At 48.4% G+C, this 27,769-nt stretch overlaps 1 protein-coding gene across 1 annotated transcript in view; it reads right to left on the bottom strand.

Moving 5' to 3' along the window:
* Positions 1 to 16,963: 16,963 nt before the first annotated feature.
* The window catches only part of LOC125446188 (basic proline-rich protein-like), an 86,014-nt gene continuing 75,208 nt past the window's right edge, over positions 16,964 to 27,769 (bottom strand). Inside the window, exon 5 of the mRNA XM_048519743.1 lies at positions 16,964 to 17,017. Coding sequence (XP_048375700.1) covers positions 16,964 to 17,017 — 54 coding nt within the window. The remainder of the gene's footprint in view (positions 17,018 to 27,769) is intronic.

Below are 27,769 nucleotides of genomic sequence, written 5' to 3'. Positions count from 1 at the left end.
ATGCCTTAGCAGACCAGGTGCTCGGGAGCAGCAGCAGCAGCAGCAGAAGGCCATCGGTTTTGATAGCGGAGCCAGAAGTGAATTTATTCCACTTCTGGACTTTGTTCTGAATAAAGATTAAACTGTGTTTTTTTTCTGTATTAGGTAGGTAGAAACCAACCGTATTAGATCGAAAATAGGATTTATAGTTATCTTTTGTATCCTCTGTATTTGCGTCTGCATGGAACCTCCTTGGCTCAAGGCAGGAATCCACCCCTGCTCCACCTGAGCCTGTCCCTATTCACTTGTAAAACTCTTGATGGACGCTGACAAAGGGGACCCCCGGAAGAAACGCCTCACCCTGCCTAATCTCACCAGCAGGCAGATAAGGGGGCCATCGTCATCATTCGTTTCCCGACCCCAGGCACCCAAGGGACCTTTTGTGTTCTTCCCGCCAATGCATACGTCATCGCCTCGCCTTCCTCCAGCCGCGAAATCCAAGAAGGGGCTGCCCATTCGAACTCTGATTGGTTCCCATGTATTGCAAATGCATGATTGGTTACTGTGTATTTTGTTAATGAATGGTGGTGGGCTGTCCTGGACTCCCCCGGACTCCCGGCGGGAGAAATGGTTTATTTAAGTCAATGGTCTTCAAACTGTGGCCCTCCAGATGTTCATAGACTACAATTCCCATAAGCCCTACCACTTGGCCACGCTGGCAGGGGTTGATGGGAATTGTAGTCCGTGAACATCTGGAGGGCCATAGTTTGAAGTCCCCTGATTTAAGTGGTTGTAAAGCTGCTAGGGAGCGGCAGTTGCCGTGGAGCGGAGGTGCTGAAACATAGGTCAGCATCTCAGTGAAATCTTCTTTTTATTCAATATACTCGCTGTGTCGGGTCCTGTTTGTGTTCCCCTGCGCTGCCGAGAGCTGGGTGGTCTGGAGCTAATAAAAGTTACCAGGCAGCGCAGTAACAGTTTCACATCCTGCACGTGAGCTCCCAAAGGCACCTGGTGGGCCACTGCGAGTAGCAGAGTGCTGGACTAGATGGACTCTGGTCTGATCCAGCAGGCTCTTTCTTGTGTTCTTATGAGTTCCTGCACACATGTTTCTTCCCTGATCCTCAGAGAAATGCCCTCAAATGCTTTAAAGGTTTCATCTGGATTGTTAGCTTGGAGGACCTTGGATCTCAAATCAAGCAAGTCTTCAGAGTATAATAGGGGATGGACCTTAAGTGCAACAGTGTCTGTCCAGATCATTTTTGGTAGGAAGAGAGGGAGATTGTTGCTGCTCCAAGGAGCTAATGAGCAATCAGTGCCGGGAGTGACCGTAGCTGATAATGGAAAACAATCACTGAGAATATGATGTTCAATTTGAAAATCTTTAATACATCCTACCCAGTGGTGGCGAACCTTTGGCACTCCAGATGTTATGGACTACAATTCCCATCAGCCCCTGCCAGCATGGCCAGGGGCTGATGGGAATTGTAGTCCATAACATCTGGAGTGCCAAAGGTTCGCCACCACTGTCACACTCAGGGGGCACTAAAATATTAGAGGACTAATCAATAAACATCCTTGACTCTAATCTACGAAGCACACTGCAAGAACCATGTGGGACCCCCAACTATGGATTAAAGAAATTTAGATTGTATCGCCTATCGGAGAGGAGGCGGCTTAGGGGGGATATGATTGAAGTCTACAAAATTATGCATGGGGTAGAAAATGTTGACAGAGAGAAATTTTTCTCTCTTTCTCACAATACTAGAACCAGGGGCATTCATTGAAAATGCTGGGGGGAAGAATTAGGACTAATAAAAGGAAACACTTCTTCATGCAATGTGTGATTGGTGTTTGGAATATGCTGCCACAGGAGGGGGTGATGGCCACTAACCTGGATAGCTTTAAAAGGGGCTTGGACAGATTTATGGAGGAGAAGTCGATTTATGGCTACCAATCTTGATCCTCCTTGATCTGAGATTGCAAATGCCTCAACAGACCAGGTGCTCGGGAGCAACAGCTGCAGAAGGCCATTGCTCTCACATCCTGCATGTGAGCTTCCAAAGGCACCTGGTGGGCCACTGCGAGTAGCAGAGAGCTGGACTAGATGGACTTTGGTCTGATCCAGCTGGCTTGTTCTTATGTTCTTATGTTCTTATGCCTCCAGGGACTGGAAATCTTTATATAAACATAACTATGACCCGTACATGAGTTGAAGATTCACCTTGCCACAGAAGACTTTGATCGCAGAAGGAATGTCTAAGTCAACAGTTAAACCATCCATAAAACCAGGGTTTAAAAAAAAACCCTCAAGGTCAGCAATAAAATCAGCAGGAAAAATAGTACAATAACAGCAGAAGGAGTACAAAATAGCAATTTAGTTAAGTGCGCTTGTGGTTTAATGCTGCGGTAGGGCTGTTTCCTGCGGCTCGTTCCTGATAACTAGACCATCATGGAGAGACTTCCAAAGGATGTCACAGGTTTTCTTACAGTCCCGGTTAGAAGAAGAAGAGTTTGGATTTATATCCCCCTTTTCTCTCCTGTAAGGAGACTCAAAGCGGCGGACAAGCTCTTTTCCCTTCCTCTCCCCACAACAGACACCTTGTGAGGTAGGTGGGGCTGAGAGAGGTCTGAGAGAACTGTGACTAGCCCAAGGTCACTCATCAGGAATATAGGAGGGTGGAAACACATCTGGTTCACTAGATAAGCCTCTGCCACACAAGTGGAGGAGTGGGGATTCAAACCGGGTTCTCCAGATTAGAATCCACCTGCTCTTAACCACTACACCACACTGGCTCTCAGTTCTATTACATCTGCGGTTGGCTCTGTTGTACCCCATGAAGCTGACTGTAAATTGGGAGGGGTAATTTAGATCAGGGAGACAGCACAGGAGAAAGGGGTTAACGGCAAGCGCCCTCTTTCCCCGAAGCACCAGTGGCATGGGCTTCAGTAAATAAACAAACCTCGTGCAGGCAAACGAACCATTCATCTCCCATGTCATGTCTAATTTGAACTGAACAACGTGCCCTAGAATCCTTTGGAATAGCCACATTTCAGACTGAGCTCGTATGACAAATCCTATCATGCAGTGATAGTGAAAACGGTATTAAATGAGGAAATGCCGGCCTCGGAGTGGAGGAGAACCTAATAAACTCAGACAAAAGTCTCCTGTAAGGAGACTCAAGGCGGCTGACAAGCTCCTTTCCCTTCCTCTCCCCACAACAGACACCTTGTGAGGTAGGGCTGAGAGAGTTCAGAGAGAACTGTGACTAGCCCAAGGTCACCCAGCAGGAATGTAGGAGTGCGGAAACACATCTGGTCCACCAGATAAGCCTCTGCCACTCAGGTGGAGGAGTGAGGAATCAAACCCGGTTCTCCAGATTAGAATCCACCTGCTCTTAACCACTACACCACGCTGGCTCTCATCTAATCTGCTTCTGCTTCTGACATACCATTTCTCTTTTCCCCAGTGCTCATGCTTGGTATAGCTCCTGGACGGGAATTTATAGCCAGGCACAAGATAAAATCTCAGGAAGTTCACCTTGGCATGCAGGAGGGCAGAGGTGGGATGCTCTGAGAGTTTCTCTTGGTACATACCCAATTAGTAAAAGTACCAGAGCCATGCTCTTGGTTGCCCTTGGCCACCATTTATGTCAGAGGGATTAGAATAACAATTACCCTGTAGGGTCAGATTTATCTGTTCATCTGTTGCCAACAAAGAGTGTGCTTCAATTACTCCCTTAGTTACTGCTCACTACATTGGGAAAACACGAAGACAGCTGCATATTTTTTTCCCCATTAGGAAGAAGAAGAAAAGTTTGGATTTATATCCCCCCTTTCTCTCCTGTAAGGAGACTCAATGGGCCTTACAATCTTCTCCTCCCACCCACAACAAACACCCTGTGAGGTGGGTGGGGCTGAGAGAGCTCCAAAGAACTGTGACTAGCCCAAGGTCACCCAGCTGGCATGTGTTGGAGTGCACAAGCTAACCTGGTTCACCAGATAAGCCTTCACAGCTCAAGTGGCAGAGCAAGGTATCAAACCCGGTTCTCCAGATTAGACTGCACCTGCTCTTAACCACTACCCCACCCTGGTCTCTTAAGGTGCAACTAACAATAATACAGGGTTAGTCAGTTTGGAAATTGAGGGAATAGCATGGGGTAAGGGTTAGCACACACACACACACACACACCCCCCGGTAAATACACTGCAGTGTAATGGTTATACTGTAGGACTAATATCTAGGGTGTCAAGGTTAGAACTTCCACTCTGCCATAGAAGTTTTTCTGGGTGACCATGGGCCAATTGCCCGCTGTCAGCCTGACCTACCATACAGGGTTGTTGTGAGGGTAAAATGGAGCCCAGGAGAACAACGTAAGCCCTGTTGTGTTCCAACTGGGGAGAAAGGCAGGGTATAAATGAAATTAATTAATTAATTAATCGGGGGCCTCTCTCATGGTGGTTGCCATTTAATGATTAAAATATATGTTGGCCCTCTAGTCACAGATTTTCCAGTTGGTTCGATCCTGAACGGAGCGGGAACAGACAAGAAAACGGAACAGGCCAAGGAGAACTTCGCTGCAAGGCCAGATTCCTTGGTAAATTTAGCCAAGGAAGATACAGAATTCTACCTTCTAATTTGCCCTGCTGTGTAACCTAATCGCTGGCATCTGGATGCCATAGTGAAAGCGGAGGTCTATTTTTAAAACCGGGTCGTTTGTGGGTCACAGAAGCAACAAGCGAGGAAGTCCTGAGATCCATATTAACACAAAAGCCCCACCTGCAGTTAGATAACAGCAAGCAGTTCCGCTTGCGAAAACTCTGCCCAGGTGGCTAAGGGCTAGCAATCCTTGTTTAGGAATGGTTGTGAGTTTTGTCAGGAAAGGGGTATTAAATTAGCTTCGTGGAAATGTGGTGCTCTGTCCCGCAGTAAGGGTACATCTCCTTTGGGGCAGAGTTTCGATTTCAGATGTGCTCATACTTATGTCGCGGCAGATTCCGGAAGCCCCGCGGTTCCTGAGAGTGGGCAAACCCCAATTTGGCCTTGGAGAGCAGCAGTGGTGTAGTGGTTAAGAGCAGGTGCATTCTAATCTGGAGGAACCGGGTTTGACTCCCTGTTCTGCTGCTTGAGCTGTGGAGGCTTATCTGGGGAATTCAGATTAGCCTGCGGTCTCCCACACATACCAACTGGGTGACCTTGGGCTAGTCACAGTTCTCTGGAGCTCTCTCAGCCCCACCTACCTCACAGGGTGTTTTTTGTGAGGGGGGGAAAGGGAAAGGAGATTGTAAGCCCCTTTGAGTCTCCTACAGAAGAGAAAAGGGGGGTGTAAATCCAAACTCCTCTTCCTCCTCCTCCTCCTCCTCCTCCTCCTCCTCCTTCTTCAGGTCTCCCGTCTCCCCCCGCAGACATTTCCGGGGGACTGATGGCTGGCTTTAAAATAAATAAATAACCCTGGCCCACCAACTTCTGCACTGCACCAGATTTGCTAAAATCAGGTCCAAATATATCAATTTATATCCACTTTTCCAATCTGGGCTGCCAGATCTGATTAGATTATCTTTATTGCTGAATAACTCTGACCCTGGTTTTTGTGAAGAGGTCGCCAGTTTGATTATGGAGACAGCTGAGAGTATCTAATAGTATGTATCTGCTATGGTCCTGTTGGGGGCTTTTTTGCTTTTATTACCTATGTATTTATTTTGCTTTCTGATTATGCCGATAAAGGCTAATGTTTGTATAAATAACAAGCCTTCACAATAGCTGTATGAAAAATAGCAATATAAAAAAAGGAAGGGCTTTAAAAAAAAAACAGCAATCTTGTAGCCAACTAGTATATGGTGACCAGACGTCCCGCTTTTGGCAGGACAGTCCCGCCTTAAAACAATTTGTCCCCCGTACCGCGGGTTTTTTGATCCATCCCGATTTTTGCCCCAGAAGGCAGTGCGGCAGCCTCTCGTGCATGCAGCCGCAGGAGCGCACTGCCTTCTGGGGCGCTCCCATTTCCCGCCCTGTGACAGGGCGGGAAACGGGAGCTCCCCAGAAGGCAGTGCACTCCTGCAGCTGCGCGCGCGGGGTTGGCCGGGTCCCAGTTTACTAAGGTGACAATCTGGTCACCTTAAACTAGGAGCAACCTGGAAGGGTGGGGGGCAGGCAAGCCACACAGCAGGCAATGGGACACTTCCTTGCATATACACGACAAAGAAGAAGAAGAGTTTGGATTTATATCCCCCCTTTTTTCCTGCAGGAGACTCAAAGGGGCTGACAATCTCCTTGCCCTTCCCCCCTCACAACAAACACCCTGTGAGGTAGGTGGGGCTGAGAGAGATCCGAGAAGCTGTGACTAGCCCAAGGTCACCCAGCCGGCATGTGCACGGGCTAATCTGAATTCCCCAGATCAGCCTCCACAGCTCAGGCGGCAGAACTGGGAATCAAACCCGGTTCCTCCAGATTAGATACACGAGCTCTTAACCTCCTACGCCACAAGGATACCCCGCCCCGCCCCCCTCAGGGCAAAAAAACCTCCAGGAAAGTTCTCCTTGCATAATGGGCCTATTTTAGGAAGCCCTGTCTCTTGGCAGCTCGAGGGCATCTTGTTGTCTGATGTTATGAGTTGAACTGTGAGAAACCAGAACCCAAATCGGCATACCGTTAGACTGGCAGGATTCCTACCAAGTAGTCACGAATGCCAGTCTATGGGCTGAAGCTCTTGAGTCACCACTGCAGTGTTGAAACTCACACCTGGGCAGTCCCCTGAGGCCGAAGAGCTTCCTTGGCGTCGATGGAAATTCCCCAGCTCCCCGTGGGCATTAGCTTGCAGAAGCACTAGTGTACTGTGCGTATCCTGTTCAAACTCCTGGGATGTTGGCCTTGGTGAACAATCGCCTCACCAAAGTATATTAATTGGTCCTGCGAGAGGGTTCATGGAACAGTGTTGATGAAGGATTCGTCCCATGATCTCTGCCAGTATCGGAGGTGGCTTGCTCCCAATACACCCAAAGCACTGTGGCCACAATTCAAACATAGGCTTAAGTACGCTTAACACTAATATGCACTCATACTGGCCTGTTGGCATTTTTAAAGCTATCTAGTAGTGGTTAAAAGCAGGTGCACTCTGATCTGGAGAACCGGGTTTGATTCCCCGGTCTGCCACTTGAGCTGTGGAGGCTTATCTGGGGAACCAGATTAGCTTGTGCACTCCAGCACATGCCAGCTGGCTGGGTGACTTTGGGCAAGTCACAGTTCTTCGGAGCTCTCTCAGCCCCACCCACCTCACAGGGTGTTTGTTGTGGGGGGGAGGGAAGGGAAAGAAAAAGAAAAAGAAGAAGAAAAAGAAAAAGAGGAGGAGGAGGAGGAGTTTGGATTTATATCCCCCCTTTCTCTCCTGCAGGAGACTCAAAGGGGCTTACAATCTCCTTGCCCTTCCTCCCTCACAACAAACACCCTGTGAGGTAGGTGGGGCTGAGAGACCTCCGAGAAGCTGTGACTAGCCCAAGGTCACCCAGATGGCATGTGTGGGAGTGTACAGGCTAATCTTGAATTCCCCAGATCAGCCTCCACAGCTCAGGGCGGACAGAGCAGGGAATCAAACCCGTTCCTCCTCCAGATTAGATGCCACAGCGAGCTCATTACTCGCTTCCTCTATGGGAAAGGCCAGAGGATACATCCCTGCAGCGTTGAGCATTTAATGCAAAGTGAGTCAACAAATCCTTTATGGGATCCCCATGTCTGGATAGGGGCATGGAGCAGAGAAGGTTGAAAGGGTCCAGTCATACTTTCTGTATAAAATCCTTGGCTTGCCCATTCTGACCCTATGCACGGCCCTGTGCTTAGAAACAGGCCAACATCCCGGCTGACTCTGGCCTGGTGCAGTACATTCCAAGTTTGGGCCAGGTTGTTTAATGCGAGATGAACGGACTATACATCCCAGGGACGCTCCATCCTCCACACAACCCAGTGGTGGTGGGTTAAAATCGAAACCAAACTTAATGAGTTGGGCATTTCCTTGGAGGGACCTGCTAATGCTAACAGAGCAGGAGGTCTATGGGGCTATCAAGAAGAGACTTTTTGACAGAGTTTCAACAGATGCTGGGAAGCTAATAAAGAGCCATTTCCCCGATCTCTCTGGGAATACCTATGGATGAACTAATTGCAGTAGTACCTTTATCTCTGGTTGAGGCCGATTAGTAGAGCAATCACCTAGCTAGGTGTAATGCCCTGCCTTCTTCCCTTTGTATGGGCCACCTTGGAATCCCACATAGAAATGCCCGTGTGGCATGGGTTCTGTGGAAACGGTATCTCATATGCTGTTGGATTGTCCCTTTTATGAGATAGGTAGGAAGGCATAATCCCCTTCCTACATGGAAGTGAAGGCATTACAGATAAACAGAAGGTTATATATCTTTTAAACAGCCACAACTACGAGCTGTTGGAAGCGGTGGCTAAATTTTTAAATGGTGTTATTTTAACTCGTCAGAAATTGTAAAGTTGTAAAGGCTGTTATTATCTTGCTAAGCTAATCTTAAACAATCTATATGCCATTAAAGGTATTCGAGAGCTCTTAACCTCCTACGCCACTGCTGCTTGTAAGCCCCTTTGAGCCTCCTACAGGGGGAAAAAGGGGGATACAAATCCAAACTCTTCTTCTTCTTATCACAGGATGAGGGATAGGTGTGGTGTGGTACAGCCCAATCTTGTCAGGTCTCGGAAGCTAAGTACTAAGATGGGAGACCACCAAAGAAGGTTCCGCAGAGGAAGGCAATGGCAAACCACCTCTGCTTCTCATTTTTGAAAGGCCATTGCTGGATTGCTGGTGTTGTTTGTGACCCGAGCTCCCTTTTGTAATAACTCGTTTGTATTTTACTGCTTCTTCCTTCCTTCGAAAATAATAGCGCTGCACCCAAAGTTGCCAAGATGAATGCAAAATGTTCACCGTGACAGTCCTTTATTGCCGGCGTCCCATATCTCTTTCAATATAATCTGCTCATAAGAACATAAGAACGAGCCAGCTGGATCAGACCAGAGTCCATCTAGTCCAGCTCTCTGCTACTCGCAGTGGCCCACCAGGTGCCTTTGGGAGTTCACCTGCAAGAGGTGAAAGCAAGGGCCTTCTGCTGCTGCTGCTCCCGAGCACCTGGTCTGCTAAGGCATTTGCAATCTCAGATCAAAGAGGATCAAGATTGGTAGCCATAAATCCCGTTCTACCCACCAGGTAAGTTCTGTACCTTTTGGGCCCGGGGCCTTCACAAAGGTAGCGCTGATTCTTTGGAATCAACTTTTAGAGGAAGCCAGGAAGGCCAATTACTGACTTAGCATTAGCCAAGACTGCAAAACCTTCCTCCTGTTTTTTTCCCAGTTAGTTTTCAAACGACGGGGGAGAATGAATTTTGAACTCTGCCTGATTTGAATAATCCTCGTCTAGTTTTCATTTTTCCCTTGTGAGAAATGAACTCACAAGACCTTTCCTTTCCCCACCACTTTCTTTCTTCTCCTGCCAATTTTTTCCCCCTTGTTCTAATTGACCCATTTTCAAGATTGCTGATATTGCCTCTACTGCACATAAAGGTTTAGGACATAAATAATGGCATAAGCGAAACAAAATAATAGCCGCTGAAAATGACGGAAATTGGGCTAGAACAATGTACTAAATTTAAAAAAGTAAGCAATACAAACAGTAACCAAAATTTTCCCATCAGCTCATGCCTGTGTGTTGCTGATATAATAGCATTTGTTTGTTTGTTTGTTTAATACATTTTTACCCCACCTTTCTCCCCAAAGTGACTTACACAGTGGTGGGATCCAAAAATTTTAGTAACAGGTTCCCATGGGGGTGGGATTCAAACTGTGGCGTAGCGCCAATGGGGCTGGGCGGGGCACGACGGGGGCGGGGCTGGGCATTCCGGGGGCGGGGCATTCCTGGGCAGGGGTGTTGTTACCGCGCTGCTCTTGGTAACTTTTACAAACTCCGAGGTACCCAGCTCTCGGCAGCGCCCAGGAACCCAAGCAAGACCCGACACGGCGAGTATAATAAAACGGAAGGTTTATTGAGATGCTGACCTAAGTGTCAGCACCTCCATCCCACAAGGCCACTGCGCTGCCTAGCAGCCTTACAACATCTTAAATACATTTTCTCCCGTCGGGAGCCCGGGAGAACTCAAGACAGCCCACCACCATTCATTAACAAAATTCAAAACAACCAATCATGCATTTGCGATATGCAGGAACCAATCAGAGTTCGATAGGCATCTCCTTCTGGCCTTTGGCGCCAGAGTAGGGCGCAGGGCGATGACGTATGCCCTGGCGTGGAGAATCACAAAGGGTCCTCCAGGTGTTCGGGGTCAGGAAACGGAGCTTGATGACGATGGCCCCTTATCTGCCTGCTGACGGGATTTGGCAGGGCGAGGCGCTTTCCTCGAGATCTTCTTTTGTGTGCATCCATCAGGGGCCTTTACACGTGAAAGGACAGGCTCAGGTGGGGCCGAGGTGGACTCCTGCCTCGAGCCAAGGAGGTTCCATGCAGTCACAGATACAGAGAAAATTATAAATCCTATTTCCTATCTAATACATTTGGCTTCTACCTAACACACAAAAGGTCCAGAAGTGGAACAGGTTTACTTCTGGCTCCGCTATCAGTGTGGCAAGGACGCAGCCGCTGCACCGGTCCTTGGGCAGGAAACAAATGCGCGCAGGCTGCCTCCTGCTAGACTGCTTCAAGTTCTGCGCGCTACTGCTGAGAGGAGGGGCGTAACTAAGGCAAAAATCACGTGGCAAAATCACCCATTAGTAACCCCCTCTCGGCACACACAAATAATTAGTAACCTACTCTCGGGAACCTGTGAGAACCTGCTGGATCCCACCTCTGGAGGAAATGCCACGCTCCATTGATGCTAACAGGATGGAGTGCTTTGATTGGGTGTTCCTGCATGGCAGGGGGTTGGACTTGATGGCCCTTGGGGTCTCTTCCAACTCTATGATTCTATGACGCGCTTCACAATAACCAGTGGGGTTATTATGGAATGGTACGTGGCCGCTTTCCCACAATCCTCCTTTGGACACATCTTTTGAGGCCCGAGTTGCTCCCCGTGCAGGGTTTTGCCGAGCCTGTTTGGCATTCCGTGCGCAACTCTTTAATTGCTCGCAATATGTCGTGAAGACCTAGTAGTCAAAGGGCATTTTGTTCATGTGGCGGACAACGAGATGAGACAGGCTGTTCTCCGGCATCAACGTCGCCTTGAGAGGAAGGAGCGTCTTTGAGTGAGCATATGTTCATTGTCCTTCAAGACCAGAAAGAGGATGCTGAAACATCTGTTCCCCCAGCATGCCTGGATGGCTAATGGGCTGTATGAGCCATCCTGAGAACCATCTATGATGGAAAAGCAGAGTTTTTTTAAGAGCCTGTTGAAGGCATCGGGGGTGAAGAAGGGTTGTGGTTCGGTGGGGGAGGGTCTCATGGTCTATTTCCAGCATCCCTGGCCCAAAAGAGATCCGGTTGGCCCCTACCTGGTGGAACAGGCTCCCTAGAGATCAGGGCCCTGCAGGACTTGCAGAGTTTCCGCAGGGCCTGCAAGACAGACCTATTCTGCCGAGCATTTGGCCAGCCGGGCTGAGGATAACACCCAATACTATCTAGGCCTCCTGTGGGCGCAAGGGAGGAATGGGAGGGTATATCGCCATCTGCTTTTATGAAATGGTTCCAACTTTTAAGCATAAGCATAAGCATTTTATTGTCATTGTGCACGCACAACGAAATTTACAGCAGCATTCCTCGATGCACACAATTTCAGACTCATACCCCATCCCCACTTTCCCCTTCCTCCACCCATCCCTACACAGCCCCAAACACATCAACACGAAGCCGCGGAGTTCAGCATAGCCACAGCTCTAGAGTAGAAGCTGTCTCTAAGCCTCTTTGTCCTGTATCGTCTGCCGGCGGGTAACAGTTCAAAAAGAGAGTGTGCTGGATGAGACGGGTCTCTCAGAATATTTTGGGCTTTCTTTAGGCTTCGGGAATTATACAGTTCTTCCAAGGAGGGGAGAGGGCAGCCGATAATCCTCTGTGCAGTAGTGATCACCCTTTGGAGCGCCTTCCTATCCGCCACTGTGCAACTGGAGAACCATAGGATTTGTGCAGGTTAAGACACTCTCTATAGCACAGCGGTAAAAGGACACCAGGAGTTTTCCATTCAGTTGTTGTTTCTTTTATTACTCTTGCTGCTGTTAGTTGTAAATTGCTTAAGTTATTGTACATGATTTTAGCTTATTAGATTGCATATTTTATCTGTTGCACGCCGCCCTGAGCCCTTTGGGAGAGGACGGTTTAAAAATGCAATGAATGAATGAATGATGAATGAATGAATGAATGAATGAATGAATGAATGAATGAATGAATGAATGAATGAATGAATGAATGAATGAATGAATGAAAGGTCCAGGCAGGAGGTAATGTGAAAGACCTCAACCAAAAACCCTGGAGACCCCCTGCCAATCTGAGTAGACCAGGGGTCTGCAACCTGCGGCTCTCCAGATGTTCGTGGACTACAATTCCCATCAGCCCCTGCCAGCATGGCCAATTGTCCATGCTGGCAGGGGCTGATGGGATTGTAGTCCGTGAACATCTGGAGCGCTGCAGGTTGCAGACCCCTGGAGTAGACAGTACTACCCTGTTTCCTTGAATATAAGACATCCCCTGAGAATAAGAAGTAGTAGAGGTTTTGCTGAAGTGCTAAATATAAAACATCCCCCGAAAGTAAGACATAGCAAAGTTTTTGTTTGGAAGCATGCCCGTCGAACAGAACACCAGAGCATGCAGCTGTGGAGCGGAAAAATAAGACATCCCCTAAAAATAAGACATAGCGCATCTTTGGGAGCAAAAATTAATATAAGACACTGTCTTATTTTCGGGGAAACATGGTAGCAGAGCTTTGGTTCCGTTCCCACGCTGTTTGCTCCCCGGCTTTCTTTCATATAAACTATACAGCACCCTATCGTGCTAATTACTCAGAGACCTTGTCTCTTTCTCATTATCGCAGCTGTCAGGTGGGATACAGGCCATGGAAACAGATAATTAAAACAGACAGAATAAAACTCCAAGGTTTTAGCTTGATGTCAGCAGGGGACACGCAGGGAGGGGCGACACAGCATTCCAAAGAAGAAGAAGAGTTTATGCCGCCCTTTTCTCAACCGTAAAGAGTCTCAAAGTGGCTTACAAACTCCTTCCCTTCCTCTCTCCACAACAGACACCTTGTAAGGTAGGTGGGGCTGAGAGAGTTCAGAGAGAACTGTGACTCGCCCGAGGTCACCCAGCAGGCTTCATGTGGAGGAGCGGGGAAACACACCTGGTTCGCCAGATTATATTCTGCTGTTGGTGTGGAGGAGTGGGGAATCAAACCCAGTTCTCCAGATTAAAACCCACCGCTCTGACCCTCTACACCACACTGGCAACACTCCTAAGAAAGTCCTATCCAGTTGCCAAGGGAATATGGTTTCCCTCCCTCTCACACTTCACTGGTTTGTTTCTTCGCTACCTCTAGTTAATTAATTTAAAATCTCCCTGAGAAATGCATGGTGTCAGTTCGTATCAAATTAAAGCAGCGTGTGATGCAGATTTTTTATAAAAGCCCATGGAACAAAATTAGCTCAGAGACTTGTTTTACCAATTGTGTCAAAAATGGGTTCGCCTGAGTAAAAAACAATATATCAGCGTGGTGTAGAAGTTAAGAGCACTAATCTGGTGAACTGGGTTTGTTTCCTTGCTTTTACACTTGAAGACTGCTGGGTGACCTTAGGCTAGCCATAGTTCTCTCAGAACTCTCTCAGCCCCACCTACTACCCCACAAGGTGTCTGTTGTAGGGACAGGAAGGGAAAGGAGTTTGTTAGCCCCTTTGAGTCTCCTTAACGGTTGGGAAATAAATCCAAGCTCATCCTTTCTTCTTGTTGTGCCAAGTTGAAAGGGAAGCCATGATAAATCAGCTCTAATTATGCATGGTGGCATGAAAAGATAACCTGAGATTAACTCAGTGCCCCGCCTGACCTCCATTGGCCAGGCTCGCCTGATCTTGTCAGATCTCAAAAGCTAAATGGGGGTCATATGGAGAAGCCAGTGAAGAAGAAGAAGAAGAAGAAGAAGAAGAAGAAGAAGAAGAAGAAGAAGAAGAAGAAGAAGAAGAAGAAGAAGAAGAAGAAGAAGAAGAAGAAGAAGAAGAAGAAGAAGAAGAAGAAGAAGAAGAAGAAGAAGAAGAATAATCAAACCTGGTTCCTCCAGATTAGAATGCACCTGCTCTTAACCACTACGTCACTGCTGCTCTGCCATCTGTCAGAGGAGGAGGAGGTTTGGATTTATATCCCCCCCCCTTTCTTAAAGGGGCTTACAATTTCCTTTCCCTTCCCTGTCCCCACAACAAATACCCTGTGAGGTAGGTAGGGCTGAGAGAGCTCCAAAAAACTGTGACTAGCCCGAGGTCACCCAGCTGGCACGTGTGGGAGTGCACAAGCTAATCTGGTTCCCCAGATAAGCCTCCATAGTTCAAGTGGCACAGCAGGGAATCAAACCCAGTTCTCCAGATTAGAGTGCACCTGCTCTTTACCACCACACCACTACATCACGCTGGCTATGTTGTACCCAAATCATGCATGTCTTTAAATGACAACACGAGCCCTTTGAATCAAGCCCGGAAGCAAACGGGAAGCCAGGGTTAATGGAGCAAGAATGGTGCGATATGGTCCCTTCGACCATTCCCACAATCTGTACCTATTCTCACAGTATCAACCCACACATAGCCTTCAGAATCAAAACTGTCTTTCACTGGTAGTAGCCAAGTCTAGATGTGGGCACCAGCATTTCATTCTAAAGAACTTATACACCCCATTTTGGTTAATGTTGTGTGCAGTTTGTTTTATGGAACACCACCAACTTTTAACCAGTTACCCTCAGTGGTGGGATTCAGTCGGTTCGCACCACTTCGGCAGAACCGGTTGTTAAAATGGTGCTTGTAAACAAACAGTTGTTAAAGTATTTAAATTCCACCACCGGAACCGGTTGTTAAATTATTTGAATACCACCACTGGTTTCCCTACACCTGTGATTCAGCTTAGGCGTGACTTGGTATCATTTTTGCTTCCGCAAAATAGGCCGTATCAATGCAGAGCCAATGATAGGTGGCATTGTTTACCTTACTCAGGCTGACCAGACGTCCCACTTTTGGCGGGACAATTTTTGGGAGGCTGCCGCACTGCCTTCTGGGGCGCAAGGCAGTGCGGCAACCTCCCGCGTGCGCGGCCGCAGAAGCACGGCCTTCTGGGGCTTGCCGTTTCCCGCCCTGTGACAGTGTGCTTCTGCAGCTGCGTGCACGCGCGGCCGCCTACCCCCCATCCCGGTTCACAAAGGTAACCATCTGGTCACCTTAACCTTACTGCATAGCTTGACAAAACTGTACCATCCCAACAACTGCCCAACAGGGCCAAGTTTGCTTTCTGTTGACCCAAGTTCACTTTCTTCATCAAATGCTCGATTACCTGGGCTTGTCTCCTTCCCTTCAATATTGTTTGTTACATTTGGCTCAACGTGGATTTTTCCATTCCTTGTTAACACTGGGCACCGGGGCTTATTTCCCAGAAGTATGATGTATTTTCATACGAGGATTACAGAAAGAGTGATCACTGTGTACCCACTTTGGTCTAATCAACGGTGATTAATATCTCTAAGGAGTGATGTCCAACACAGCAACCTCAAATGTGTTTCCTGGCACTTCCTTGTTTGCATGGCTCCTGGAGAGAAAATCTGAAAGGTCTTGAAAAGAGCAGTGTAAATCCCACTGAACTTATTGGGGCTTACTTCCAGGTAAAGATGCTTAAGGTTACTTACAGAGGCCCCAAAGCCCTCCTTTGTCCCCCTACAACCATGGTGGCGAACCTTTGGCACTCCAGATGTTATAGACTACAATTCCCAATTGGCCATGCTGGCAGGGGCTGATGGGAATTGTAGTCCATAACATCTGGAGTGCCAAAGGTTCACCACCACTGCCCTACAACGATCAAACTAAAGTGGCAGTCCTATACCCACTTCCTTGAGCTTAAATGTTGGTGAGGGAGCAAGCTTGTTTTCTGCTGCTCCAGAGACTAGGACCAGGAGTAATGGGTTCAAACTTCAAGGTGAAGGAAAAGAGATTCCACCTAAACATCAGGAAGAACTTCCTGACAGTAAGGGCTGTTCGACAGTGGAATGCACTACCTTGGAGTGTGATGGAGTCTCCTTCTTTGGAGGTTTGTAAAGAGAAGCTGGAGGGCCATCTGTCAGGAGTGTGTAACCCCCCATGCTCAGAATGGGTTGACCCGGTAAGGGGTGGAGACTCAAAGCAGCAAGAGGCTGCAGACCTCATGTAGTTTGGAGGAGACAAGGCTACCAGACTCGGACCTTGATTTCTATAAGCCCTTAACACCCTGTTAAGGTAACTGCAATGTTGTTGGGAACTAGTGGGAAGGGAGTTATTTTTGCTATGTTGTAAATGTTGGAATTTATTGTTTCAGGGTTTCTTTTTATGTTTGTAATGGGTGAGAGTTCTCCTGGAAACCTTCACCATGTTGAATCCTGTTCACCAAGCCCTTGGAGTCTTCAGGAGCCGACTCACTTGCAAAGAAGAATTGGACTTGGCAGTATCAGTAGACTGTAAATAGAAGGACTTGAAAAATGCAACCTGAACAGGACCTTGAAGTGTGATGTTAAATGTTGATGTTTGATGTTATCTGTTCAGAAAGTAAACCATTTTGTTTTTTAAAAATTTGTTGTTGCAAACTCGTTCCAAGTTCTGCCCCACAGAACCCACAGATAGAGGTTACAAGTGCTTTGATGGTGTGTTCCTGCAAGGCAGGGGGTTGGACTTGTTGGCCAATTTGGCGTCTCTTCCAACTCTATGATTCCATGATTCTAAATCGCACCCAGTAGAGGATTTATTTCTGAGTTGACATAAGCAGAACTGGATTGCACAGTTGATAAGTTAATAGCTGACCAAGAAGTAGAGGTACATGTTTATTCTTGGTGCAATTTCATTCTGGGGAAAAAAAAAAAGTTTTAGCCACAGGGATTTACTGTGTCTGTGATTCCAGCAGAATCAGCTTCAGTTTGGACACAGTTGTTTCCATTCACTTCCTGGACTGGTGACTTTGCTCTAGCTAAGAGCTGGGAGGGGTCTTTAAAAGTCATGCTTGCCTTTAATGCCCACCTCCTCCCTCCTTTAAATATTATGATTGACACGAAAATAGCAGCTGTAGACAGTGCTCGTATCGCACAGCTAATATAGCCTTCTTCCCTTCTTCATATTGCTGCTATTTTTTGACTGGTAAACCTCTGATCGGGTTGACCTTCCTGTTTGTTTAGGGGGCGATTGCTTTTAAAATCCTGTCCGTGGCGTGGAAGTGAAAAATCAAGAAAATGCAAGACGTCGGCATCGGTGGTAAGTTTTAACGTGCTTGATCCTTCCCTTGACAAAGCCACTTGGGGGAATTATTTGTCAATACGGTTCCGAAAAACTAGAAAGACTCTAGCTGGAAGAGATCGGTTTCAAGCCTTCTGTATTGTTGTGTGTTTCAATAAGAGTCAACTCACCATCTGTAGTAGAATATTAATGGGAAAGGACACGATTGGAAGCCAGAGCTTAAGTAATTCAGTGTGTTTGGGGATCAAGCTGGGAAGAAGAGATTTGGAAACATTCAGGTGGGATTTCATCGTTGACTCCTGACAATTTGTGAACAAAGTCATGTGTGTTAAATGTAGGTCAGATAACCTTGAATCGTTAGATACCCTAGATACCCATAAAAATCGAAAAAGATTAGTGACCTGAATTCTTGTTCTGTTAACCCAAGTTGTCCTTCCCTTAACTTTTGTCTGAGTTTATTACGTTCTCCTCCACTCCGAGGCCGGCATTTCCTCATTTAATACCGTTTTCACTATTGCTGCATGATAGGATTTGTCATACGAGCTCAGTCTGAAATGTGGCTATTCCAAAGGATTCTAGGGCACGTTGTTCAGTTCAAATTAGACATGGCATGGGAGATGAATGGTTAGGTTGCCTGCACAAGGTTTGTTTATTTACTGAAGCCCATGCAACTGGTGCTTGGGGAAAAGAGGGTGATTGCCATTGATCCCTTTCTCCTGTGCTGTCTCCCTGATCTAAATTACCCCTTCCAATTTACAGTCGGCTTCATGGGGTACAACAGAGCCAACCGCAGATGTAATAGAACTAACTGAGAGCCAGCATGGTATGGTGGTTAAGAGCAGGTGGATTCTAATCTGGAGAACCGGGTTTGATTCCCCACTCCTCCACCTGGGTGGCAGAGACTTATCTAGTGAACCAGATGTGTTTCCTCACTCCTATATTCCTGCTGGGTGACCTTGGGCTAGTCACAGTTCTCTCAGGACTCTCTCAGCCCCACCTACCTCCCAAGGTGTCTGTTGTGGGGAGAGGAAGGGAAAGGAGCTTGTAAGACACCTTGAGTCTCCTTACAGGAGAGAAAGGTGGGATAAAACTCCTCCTCCTCTTCTCCTCCTCCTCCTTCTTCATCTTCTCCTTCTCCTTCTTCTTGTCCTTCTTCTCCTTCTTCTTCTTCTTCATCATCTTCTTCTTCTACTGAAGATTGTGGTTGGGGGTGGAGGTGGGAGGGTTGAGATTGATCTTCAAAGCAACTGTGCTCCATGTTACCTCTAATTTAACTTCAGTCGCTCAGGACACCCTCACCGCCTCGCCGTTATTTAGGGTCAATGTATGCAAGAGAGACTTCAAGAGTTGGATAAAAAAGGGAACGTCAGCAGAGGCAACTGTAAAAAAATTCTTCTGTGTCACTCGCCAGGTCTTTCAGCTCCACCATTCTGTTGTTTTGCCATGCAGAAGAGGCCGTGGCTTAGTGGTAGAGCATAGTCTTTGATGCAGAAGGTGCCAGGTTCAATTCCTGACACCTCCACTGAAAGGTCCTTGATTGGGAAGGACTCCTCTAAGACTGAGATGATGGTGTATTTACCAGTGGTGGGATCCAAAAAATTTAGTAACAGGTTCCCATGGTGGTGGGATTCAAACTGTGGCGTAGCGCCAATGGGGCTGGGAGGGGCATGACGGGGGCGTGGCCGGGCATTCCGTGGGTGGGGCATTCCTGGGCAGGGCTGTGGCAAGGACGCAGCCGCTGCGCCGGTCCTTGGGTGGGAAACGAATGCACGCAGGCGCAGGCTGCCACGCACGCCAGTGCACCTCCTGCTAGACTGCTTCAAGTTCTGCGCGCTACTGCTGAGAGGAAGGGTGTAACTAAGGCAAAAATCACGGGGCAAAATCACCAATTAGTAACCCCCTCTCAGCACACACAAATAATTAGTAACCTACTCTTGGGAACCTGTGAGAACCTGCTGGATCCCACCTCTGGTATTTACCCATCACTGGAGATGTTACTGAGCTAAGTAGACCTGTGGTCTGAGGCAGCTTTGTATGTTCATCTGCTGTCTTGCCGTAGTTTTAGGCTAGTTGTACTTTTTCTTTTGTCCTTAGTAGGCTGGACATGATAAATTGTTGTGTATCCATAACCCCCACTGCTGCAAGAGAAAAGCACAAATTACCTGCATACCGCTAGCATCAGATGCCTCAGTTGCAAGAAATACAGACAAGCATCTTTGGCATCAAGAAAAAGATCTTTGGACCATCTTCTGAGATTTGCTGTTCCTCTCTTGCATCAAAAGGTGTCGTTTAGTGACTGCAATGCGGTAGCTGTAAACCAGGATACCTTTTTTTAAAAAAAAACTACTTTAAATTGGACTTCAGTGCTTAGCATCTATATCCTCCAGGACTAGACTCTCAAATCAGGTCAGCAGAACGTGCAAACGAAGTTTGCCACAAATATCTGTCCTTGCGAGCGACAGAGACGTTTGCTCTGAAAACTACAAATAAATTTTACGTAACTCTTGTGTTTAAAGCTCTCACAAAATGTTCCGCTCCTAAGAGGCTTGATCTACTTAATGGGTGAGATGAAAAATACTTATTTTTTGAAGGTCAGGAAGACTTCACACAGAGACCTGTAGGAAAGATGAAAAATTAGCATTGAAGAGTAGGATTCTCTGCCCTCCTTCTGTTCTGCACCTTAGTTTCAACTTGGCGTTCTTTTCGAACTTACACAAGCAAACCTTTCTTCCTACCTCAGCTGTTTTTGCTTCGTACAGCAAAGGGAGACAGACGTGGCACAAGGAAGAGTTGCGGAACCAGACCATGCATCTGAAACATTTTGGGATTTCATCAGTCTGCACTCTGGGAAACTACAGTTCACCCTGGAAGATTACACATACATCTCGAGGTGTTTGAAGGCCAGAGAAGGCAGGAGGGCACGTAACAGAACCCCCTGTTCTGGTTAAAAGAAAAGCATCTGCAGTGCCCCATTTGACAAAAAGATATAAGCAAGACCTACTGAAATCAACGAGACCCTGAATTATCAGTCAGTGGTGTTTTTAAAAATTTGCTAGCTGTGTCCCTGTGCTTTGAACAGCAGCGTCGATATTCAGAAACACAAAGCAAGTAAAACTGTCCTATTTTTATCCCACTTTTCTTACAAGAAACTCAGGTCTGGGTTCATGGTTTCCCCTTCTTCCATTTTATCTTCGCAACGAAACAGAGGCTCATTCCACACATGCAGAATAATGCACTTTCAAACTGCTTTCAGTGCTCTTTAAAGCTGTGCGGAAGAGCAAAATCCACTTGAAAACAGTTATGAAAGTGGTTTGAAAACGCATTGTTTTGCGTGTGTGGAAGGGGCCAGAGGGATAGGTTAGCCAGAGGCGTAACACCAAAGGGACAGGGGGTGCGCAACACACCGGGCAGGTGCCCCAGCAAGGGCGGGGCGTTCCGGGGCGGGGCTTTCTGGGGTGTGGCAGGGCGCGGGGGGCACGCATGCACCGGGCGCAGTTCTCCCTTGTTTCGCCCCTGGGTTGGGCTGAGAAAAACTGACGGGAAGCTTCTACTGTATGCAATATCTCAAGTGGGAATCTAGACCTTTAGTTCAGTACTCTCACCACTGTGGAGCACTGCCCCCCTTGAATCTCTTCCTTTCTTGAATGCCTTCCTTGCACTTCTTATCTATGTTGCTCTCTCTGGCAGACTCAAGATGTTTTTTTTTTAAAACAGCGAGGTGAAGTGGTTAAGAGCAAGTGGATTCTAATCTGGAGAACCGGGTTTTATTTCCCACTCCTCCACCTGAGTGGCGGAGGCTTATCTGGTGGACCAGATGTGTTTCCGCACTCCTACATTCCTGCTGGGTGACCTTGGGCTAGTCACAGTTCTTCGGAGCTCTCTCAGCCCCACCTGCCTCATAAGGTGTCTGTTGTGGGGAGAGGAAGGGAAAGGAGCTTGTAAGCCTCCTTGAGTCTCCTTACAGGAGAGAAAGGTGTGGTATAAATTCAAACTCTTCTTCTTTTTCTTCTGCAGCCTCCACTGGTTTCCCACACGGACTCTGCCTTTTTGAATAAGGCCTTTGGCCATATCTGATTTCATCCAACTATGGAACCTTACTGCATGTCTTAAAGGCATGCTGCCTTAAAAGTCACAAATGTCCTTAAGACAACTGTTGAAAAGCAATATGGAACAGGTCCAGAGGAGGGCGGCCAAAATGGTCAAAGGTCTGGAATCCAGGCCCTACGAGGAGAGACTCAGGGAGCTGGGGATGTTTTGTTTGGAGAAGAGAAGGTGAAGAGGTGACCTGATAGCCATGTTTAGATATTTGAAGGGATGTCATGTTGGTGAGGGAGCAAACTTGTTTTCTGCTAGAAGACAGTGGAATGAACTACCTCGGAGTAAAAATGCTTTGGAGGTTTTTCAAGAAAGGCTGGATGGCCCTCTGTCAGGAGTGCTCTAATTGTGTGTTTCTGCATTGCAGGGGGTTGGACTTGATGGCCCTTGGGGTCTCTTCCAACTCTGTGATTCTATTGTAATTAAAAGGAAATGAACAGACGTTCTCTTGCTGTTGTAGCAAGGGATCCAGTTTTGCTTTGAGAATCTTTGATTTGTAGATACCAGCTAGATACCGGTACTTTATCTGCAATTGCTGATTTTTTTTTTCTGAGCTGTTATGAGCTGTCAATAAAGCAATATTTTCTCCCTTCGCCGGGCCGTCTTGCGATGGAGAATAAAAAATTTCCATTCCTCACACGCCGTCATATCGCATTACACCTTCTTAATTTAAATTACCCTGTGCGAGGAGGGATTTCTCAAACATCATTGCCCATTTACAACTTGGTCTTTGTTCATACAGCAGACATAAGTGCCTCTGGCCCCAAAGCAACACTGTTTGAAAGCTCAGTTTAGACTTTGTCCTGAAATGATTCCAAGAATCATTTTCTACACTAACTAGAGGTTAGTGTCTTGGTTTAAATGGAGGGGGCAGAGATCGTTTCGTGGTGGGGGGGGGGAGAGATTATTTCAGCATTGCTAAGGAGAATGAATGTTATCTTTAAGGAAGCTGGAGCATTTTAATCCATTTTTATTCCACTGCACCAGGAATATGCTGCCACAGGAGGTGGTGGCGGCCACTAACCTGGATAGCTTTAAAAGGGGCTTGGACAGATTGATGGAGGAGAAGTCGATCTCTGGCTACCAATCTTGATCTTCCTTGATCTGAGATTGCAAATGCCTGAGCAGACCAGGTGCTCGGGAGTAGCAGCAACAGAAGGCCATTGCTTTCACATCCTGCAGGTGAGCTCCCAAAGGCACCTGGTGGGCCACTGCGAGTAGCAGAGCGCTGGACGAGATGGACTCTGGTCTGATCCAGCAGGCTCTTTCTTGTGTTGTTCTTATGTTCTTAAACTTTCCCAAAGCATCTCACAAAATCAATTAAGTCAGGGGCATGGCCCAGCCCATTGTCAGTACTTCTATTCATTCAAAAAAAAAAGGCATGTTAGGAATGTAATGCTTTGGAATGCAGGTGAGCTGGGATTTGCATTTTTGATTGCCCACCTGGATAAGAAAAAGAGTCCCGCATTTGCAGATAAGGCAGAGAGATTCCCATCTAGCCTCCTCTGAGATAGAATCATTGTGGATACGGTGGTGGTGACTTTGAATTGTAAATGAGCTCTTGTTTACAACTGGTAGGCAAACTGAGGATAAATTCCCTGTAGCTACTTTTCACAGTGACTGGCAAGCCACCATTTCTGTTTGTTGACTCAGGGTCGGTGTTTGGATCTCCATTTCTCCTCTCCGCCTTCGTCCTCCTCTTCAAAGCAGGCTAATTTGTTTTTTTTAAAAGAATCCCACAAGAGATCCTCCTCATGGAATTCATATCTAGACTGAAATGTTGACATGTGATAGGGTCGCCATTTCCCCTCTCTCAGCAGGGGATTTCCCCCACTGCCACTCCTCATTCCTCCACGCCTGCTCAATGGCCAAAAAATGGGGACACCATTCTTCAATGCCTCCATGTCATTTCCAGCCAAAACACCCAGAAGTGATGTCATGGCGTCAAACAGCCCTCTAGGAACCCTCCTGATCTCTATCTCCTCCCTCCCCACTGGCATCCTCTCCCTGAGAAAAGCCTGTCCCAATGACAAAAGTTGTGCAGTAGCAAATCACGCTGGTAAATCGTGCCGTGGCCACCACTGGGCCCAGCCGAGTTGCACAAGTTTTATGGAGGCTACTGCCAGGCCCAGATTGGTTGTGTGGCGTCCAACAGTGGCCGCTGCTGCACCTGAGGAAGTTGCACAAATTGCACGGTGGCAAGTTGCCTGCTGGTTGCTGCTAAACTCGGCCCCGATGAGTCCTCCCTCCAGTGCAAGAGGAAGGTGAGCAGAAGTGGACTGGAAGGCCAAAAGAGTCCCCTTTTACTGAGAGAAGCTCAGGTTTGAAGACTGTTATCGCTGGCTTAGCAACCCCCACAGACACCACCAAGATCTCAAAGGGCATTGCTCCTATTAATTTTTTTATCCCCCGGTGTCTTTTTTTTAATCATTTCAGGGTTTTGTTTTGTTTTTGCAAACCTATTGCTTTTCTCAGGCTTGTCTGTTCATGGCTCCAACCTCTGGATTTAAGTATCTACAGATGGGGGCACATTAATAATGATACATATTGATAAACCCACCATGCCAAAAGTTGTGGGCAAAACCAATGTCCGTAGGACTTCACGTTTGGACTAGGCTTGGGATCATTTGTTCCTGTGGTGCAAAAGCTAAGCAAAGCTGCATGACCCTTGCTTCCTTCCCAAGGACAGAATGCTAGCTTTATGTGCTGCAGCGCAAACCGTTTCAACTTATTGTGGGGTCCTAGGAGAGAGGTTGGGGCCAACTTTACTATTAGGCAAAACAAAGCAGGCTGCCTACAGCAATGGAACTTGCTACCCAAAGCATAAGTGCGTGGTCTGAGATCATGACCATTTGGCACAAGCAACTCAATTTCGTGTTTTGTTTGAGTAGCTAGTGGAGAGTTTATTTCTGTTACCAGATGCAAAGCCAGAATTTCCTCTCCGGCTTATGCTGGCTTATGCATTTTGTAACTCCAGCGGAGAACGGTTTTGAAAGTGTCATCGATGCTGAAGTTCTTCAGTAATTAGATCTTCTGCTGCTGCTTCCAGGGAGAATATAATTTTACAGATACCAAGAAGCAAATATGCTTACATAGTAAAGAGATAGGATCTGCCCGAGGAAGCCCTACGCTTGGGGGTGCTTGGACATTTGGGATCTTTTTACTACAGGAACTGAAAGCCCATTTCAGTAGGACCTCAGAGGTGTTATTTGCCTCCCCCACGCCCACCCCAAAGCAGGGTTTCACTCAGGTTTTTCAGCTGAGGCTTCAGTTGTGTGGCTCGATATAATGTTAAGAACATAAGAACATAAGAACAAGCCAGCTGGATCACACCAGAGTCCATCTAGTCCAGCTCTCTGCTACTCGCAGTGGCCCACCAGGTGCCTTTGGGAGCTCACATGCAGGAGGTGAAAGCAAGGGCCTTCTGCGGCTGTTGCTCCCGAGCACCTGGACTGTTAAGGCATTTGCAATCACAGATCAAAGAGGATCAAGATTGGGAGCCATAAATCGACTTCTCCTCCATAAATCTGTCCAAGCCCCTTTTAAAGCTATCCAGGTTAGTGGCCATCACCACCTCCTGTGGCAGCATATTCCAAACACCAATCACACGTTGCGTGAAGAAGTGTTTCCTTTTATTAGTCCTAATTCTTCCCCCCAGCATTTTCAATGGATGCCCCCTGGTTCTAGTATTGTGAGAAAGAGAGAAAAATTTCTCTCTGTTCACATTTTCTACCCCAAGCATAATTTCATAGACTTCAATCATATCCCCCCTCAGACATCTCCTCTCCAAACTAAAGAGTCCCAAACGCTGCAGCCTCTCCTCATAAGGAAGGTGCTCCAGTCCCTCAATCATCCTTGTTGCCCTTCTCTGCACTTTTTCTATCTCTTCGATATCCTTTTTGAGCTGTGGCGACCGCATGTTAATGGAAATGTGCTTGCGTTTGCAACTTTTGCGGTAGAATAGTTGTGTTGTGTTCGTTCGTCCAGAGTAGTTTAGAGTTAGGGCATTGGCAGAACTCCAGACAAATTAATAAACAGTCAACCTTCTCTCCTTCCAAGGTCGGTAAACAGCTTGCTGCGGGTAAAGCGTGGATGACTGAGAACGGCAATAACAAACTACCCCATTAATGCAGGCAAAACTGCGTAGTTAGTCTGTGGCCCCCATGGGTCAGTAATGACTCAGTGCTTGCACACCTTTACCTTTTAATAATGTGTTCTGAATCTCTCTGCCTTTTAGTATTGAGCTTAGGTATAGCAGAACAAACTTCTGCAAGTCTGGTATCATCAGAATAAGTTTGCGATCCTCTTCTCGACTCCATCATTAGATCGATATTTATGTACTTCTGTGAATGTGGAGCTATTTGGTGAGGGTGCAAGGAAAACAGGAGGGAAAAGCGTAAGCATGTTTTCTGTGTGTGTGTGTGTGAGAGAGAGAGAGAGAGAGAGACAGACAGACAGACCCTTCCGCACGTGCAGAATAATGCACTTTCAGTCCACTTTCACAATAGTTTGCAAGTGGATTTTGCTGTTCCGCACAGCTGCAAAGTGCATTGAAAGTGGATTGAAAGTGCATCATTCTGCATGTGCGGAAGGGGAAGAGAACTAGGAGATCGGGACACAAATTCTCGCTCGCCCACGAAGCGTGCTAAGTAATATGGAGCCACTCCCCCTTTCTCAGCGTACCCTCCTTCACATAATTCTTTCCAAGGATAAGATTCGGGAAGGGTGACCACATACGTCACTTCGGTCATCCTGGAAAAAGGGGTGGGATAAAAAGATCAACAAATCCCGCTCGAACGCAGCAGTCCTCCTGACCAATCAGCAAAGCCAGTTTGAACAGCGAGTTCAATTCAGTTGAAGAATGCGCCGTTTTTCTGCCTCTGGCAAACCTTGCAACTTAAATATTTTCCTTTGCTTTCAAAGCAGAACTCCATGTTACACTCTGTAATTCTTTTAAAGGGATGGGTTTTGTTTTCACAAAACACAAACTCTGGGATTGCAGCTAGCACTTTCTCCTGGGGTCATTTTCTGCTCAAAATTGTCCCCTTATGCCTTCTGGGGTGGAGAGGACTATGGGTACAGTTTTCCCAGCAAAGGTAAAATTGGGGTGCTGTGTGTTTTCCGGGCTGTATGGCCGTGTTCTAGCAGCATTCTCTCCTGACGTTTCGCCTGCATCTGCATCTCCAGAGGATCCTTCACAAGTCTGAGGCAGTTAATGCTGCTGCCCCATAATGCTGCTGCCCCATAGTCTGTGTGGCAGGAGCTGTATGGCTGCCCCATCTAATTCATTAGAGCCCTGTGCTTTTAACAGATGTTTGAAGGCAGCAGTTCACTTTTGCAGCTCTTCCTCCCAAATTAAATTTCTCGGCAAGCAATTTGCACCTGCACGGCAGAGTAAGCAAGCCAAGTCATATTAAAAGTGCAATGCCAGTCCTATAATCTGGCTAAGAATTAATAAAGTGTCTTGCCACTCTGAGAAAAAAAAAATGGGGGGGTGGGGGGGGGGGGGGGGGGAAGGGGGGGGGGGGGGGGGGGGGGGGGAAAGTTGGGGGGGGGGGGGGGGGGGGGGGAAATGGGGGTGGGGGGGGTGGGGGGGGGGGGGGGGGGGGGGGGGGGGGGGGGGGGGCGGGGGGGGGGGGGGGGGGGGGGAGGGGGGGGTGAGGAGGGGGGGGGGGGGGGGGGTTGGGGGGGGGGGGGGGGGAGGGGGGGGGGGTGGGGGGGGGGGGAGGGGGGGGGGGGGGGGTGGGGGGGGGGGGGGGTGGGGGGGGGGGGGGGTGGGGGGGGGGGGGGGTGGGGGGGGGGGGGGGTGGGGGGGGGGGGGGGTGGGGGGGGGGGGGGGTGGGGGGGGGGGGGGGTGGGGGGGGGGGGGGGTGGGGGGGGGGGGGGGTGGGGGGGGGGGGGGGTGGGGGGGGGGGGGGGTGGGGGGGGGGGGGGGTGGGGGGGGGGGGGGGTGGGGGGGGGGGGGGGTGGGGGGGGGGGGGGGTGGGGGGGGGGGGGGGTGGGGGGGGGGGGGGGTGGGGGGGGGGGGGGGTGGGGGGGGGGGGGGGTGGGGGGGGGGGGGGGTGGGGGGGGGGGGGGGTGGGGGGGGGGGGGGGTGGGGGGGGGGGGGGGTGGGGGGGGGGGGGGGTGGGGGGGGGGGGGGGTGGGGGGGGGGGGGGGTGGGGGGGGGGGGGGGTGGGGGGGGGGGGGGGTGGGGGGGGGGGGGGGTGGGGGGGGGGGGGGGTGGGGGGGGGGGGGGGTGGGGGGGGGGGGGGGTGGGGGGGGGGGGGGGTG

Source organism: Sphaerodactylus townsendi, linkage group LG17 (assembly GCF_021028975.2).
Source record: "Sphaerodactylus townsendi isolate TG3544 linkage group LG17, MPM_Stown_v2.3, whole genome shotgun sequence".
NCBI classification, from domain to species: Eukaryota; Metazoa; Chordata; class Lepidosauria; order Squamata; family Sphaerodactylidae; genus Sphaerodactylus; species Sphaerodactylus townsendi.
Note: the sequence above shows the minus strand (reverse complement) of the source record. Positions and strands in the feature narration are given on the sequence as shown.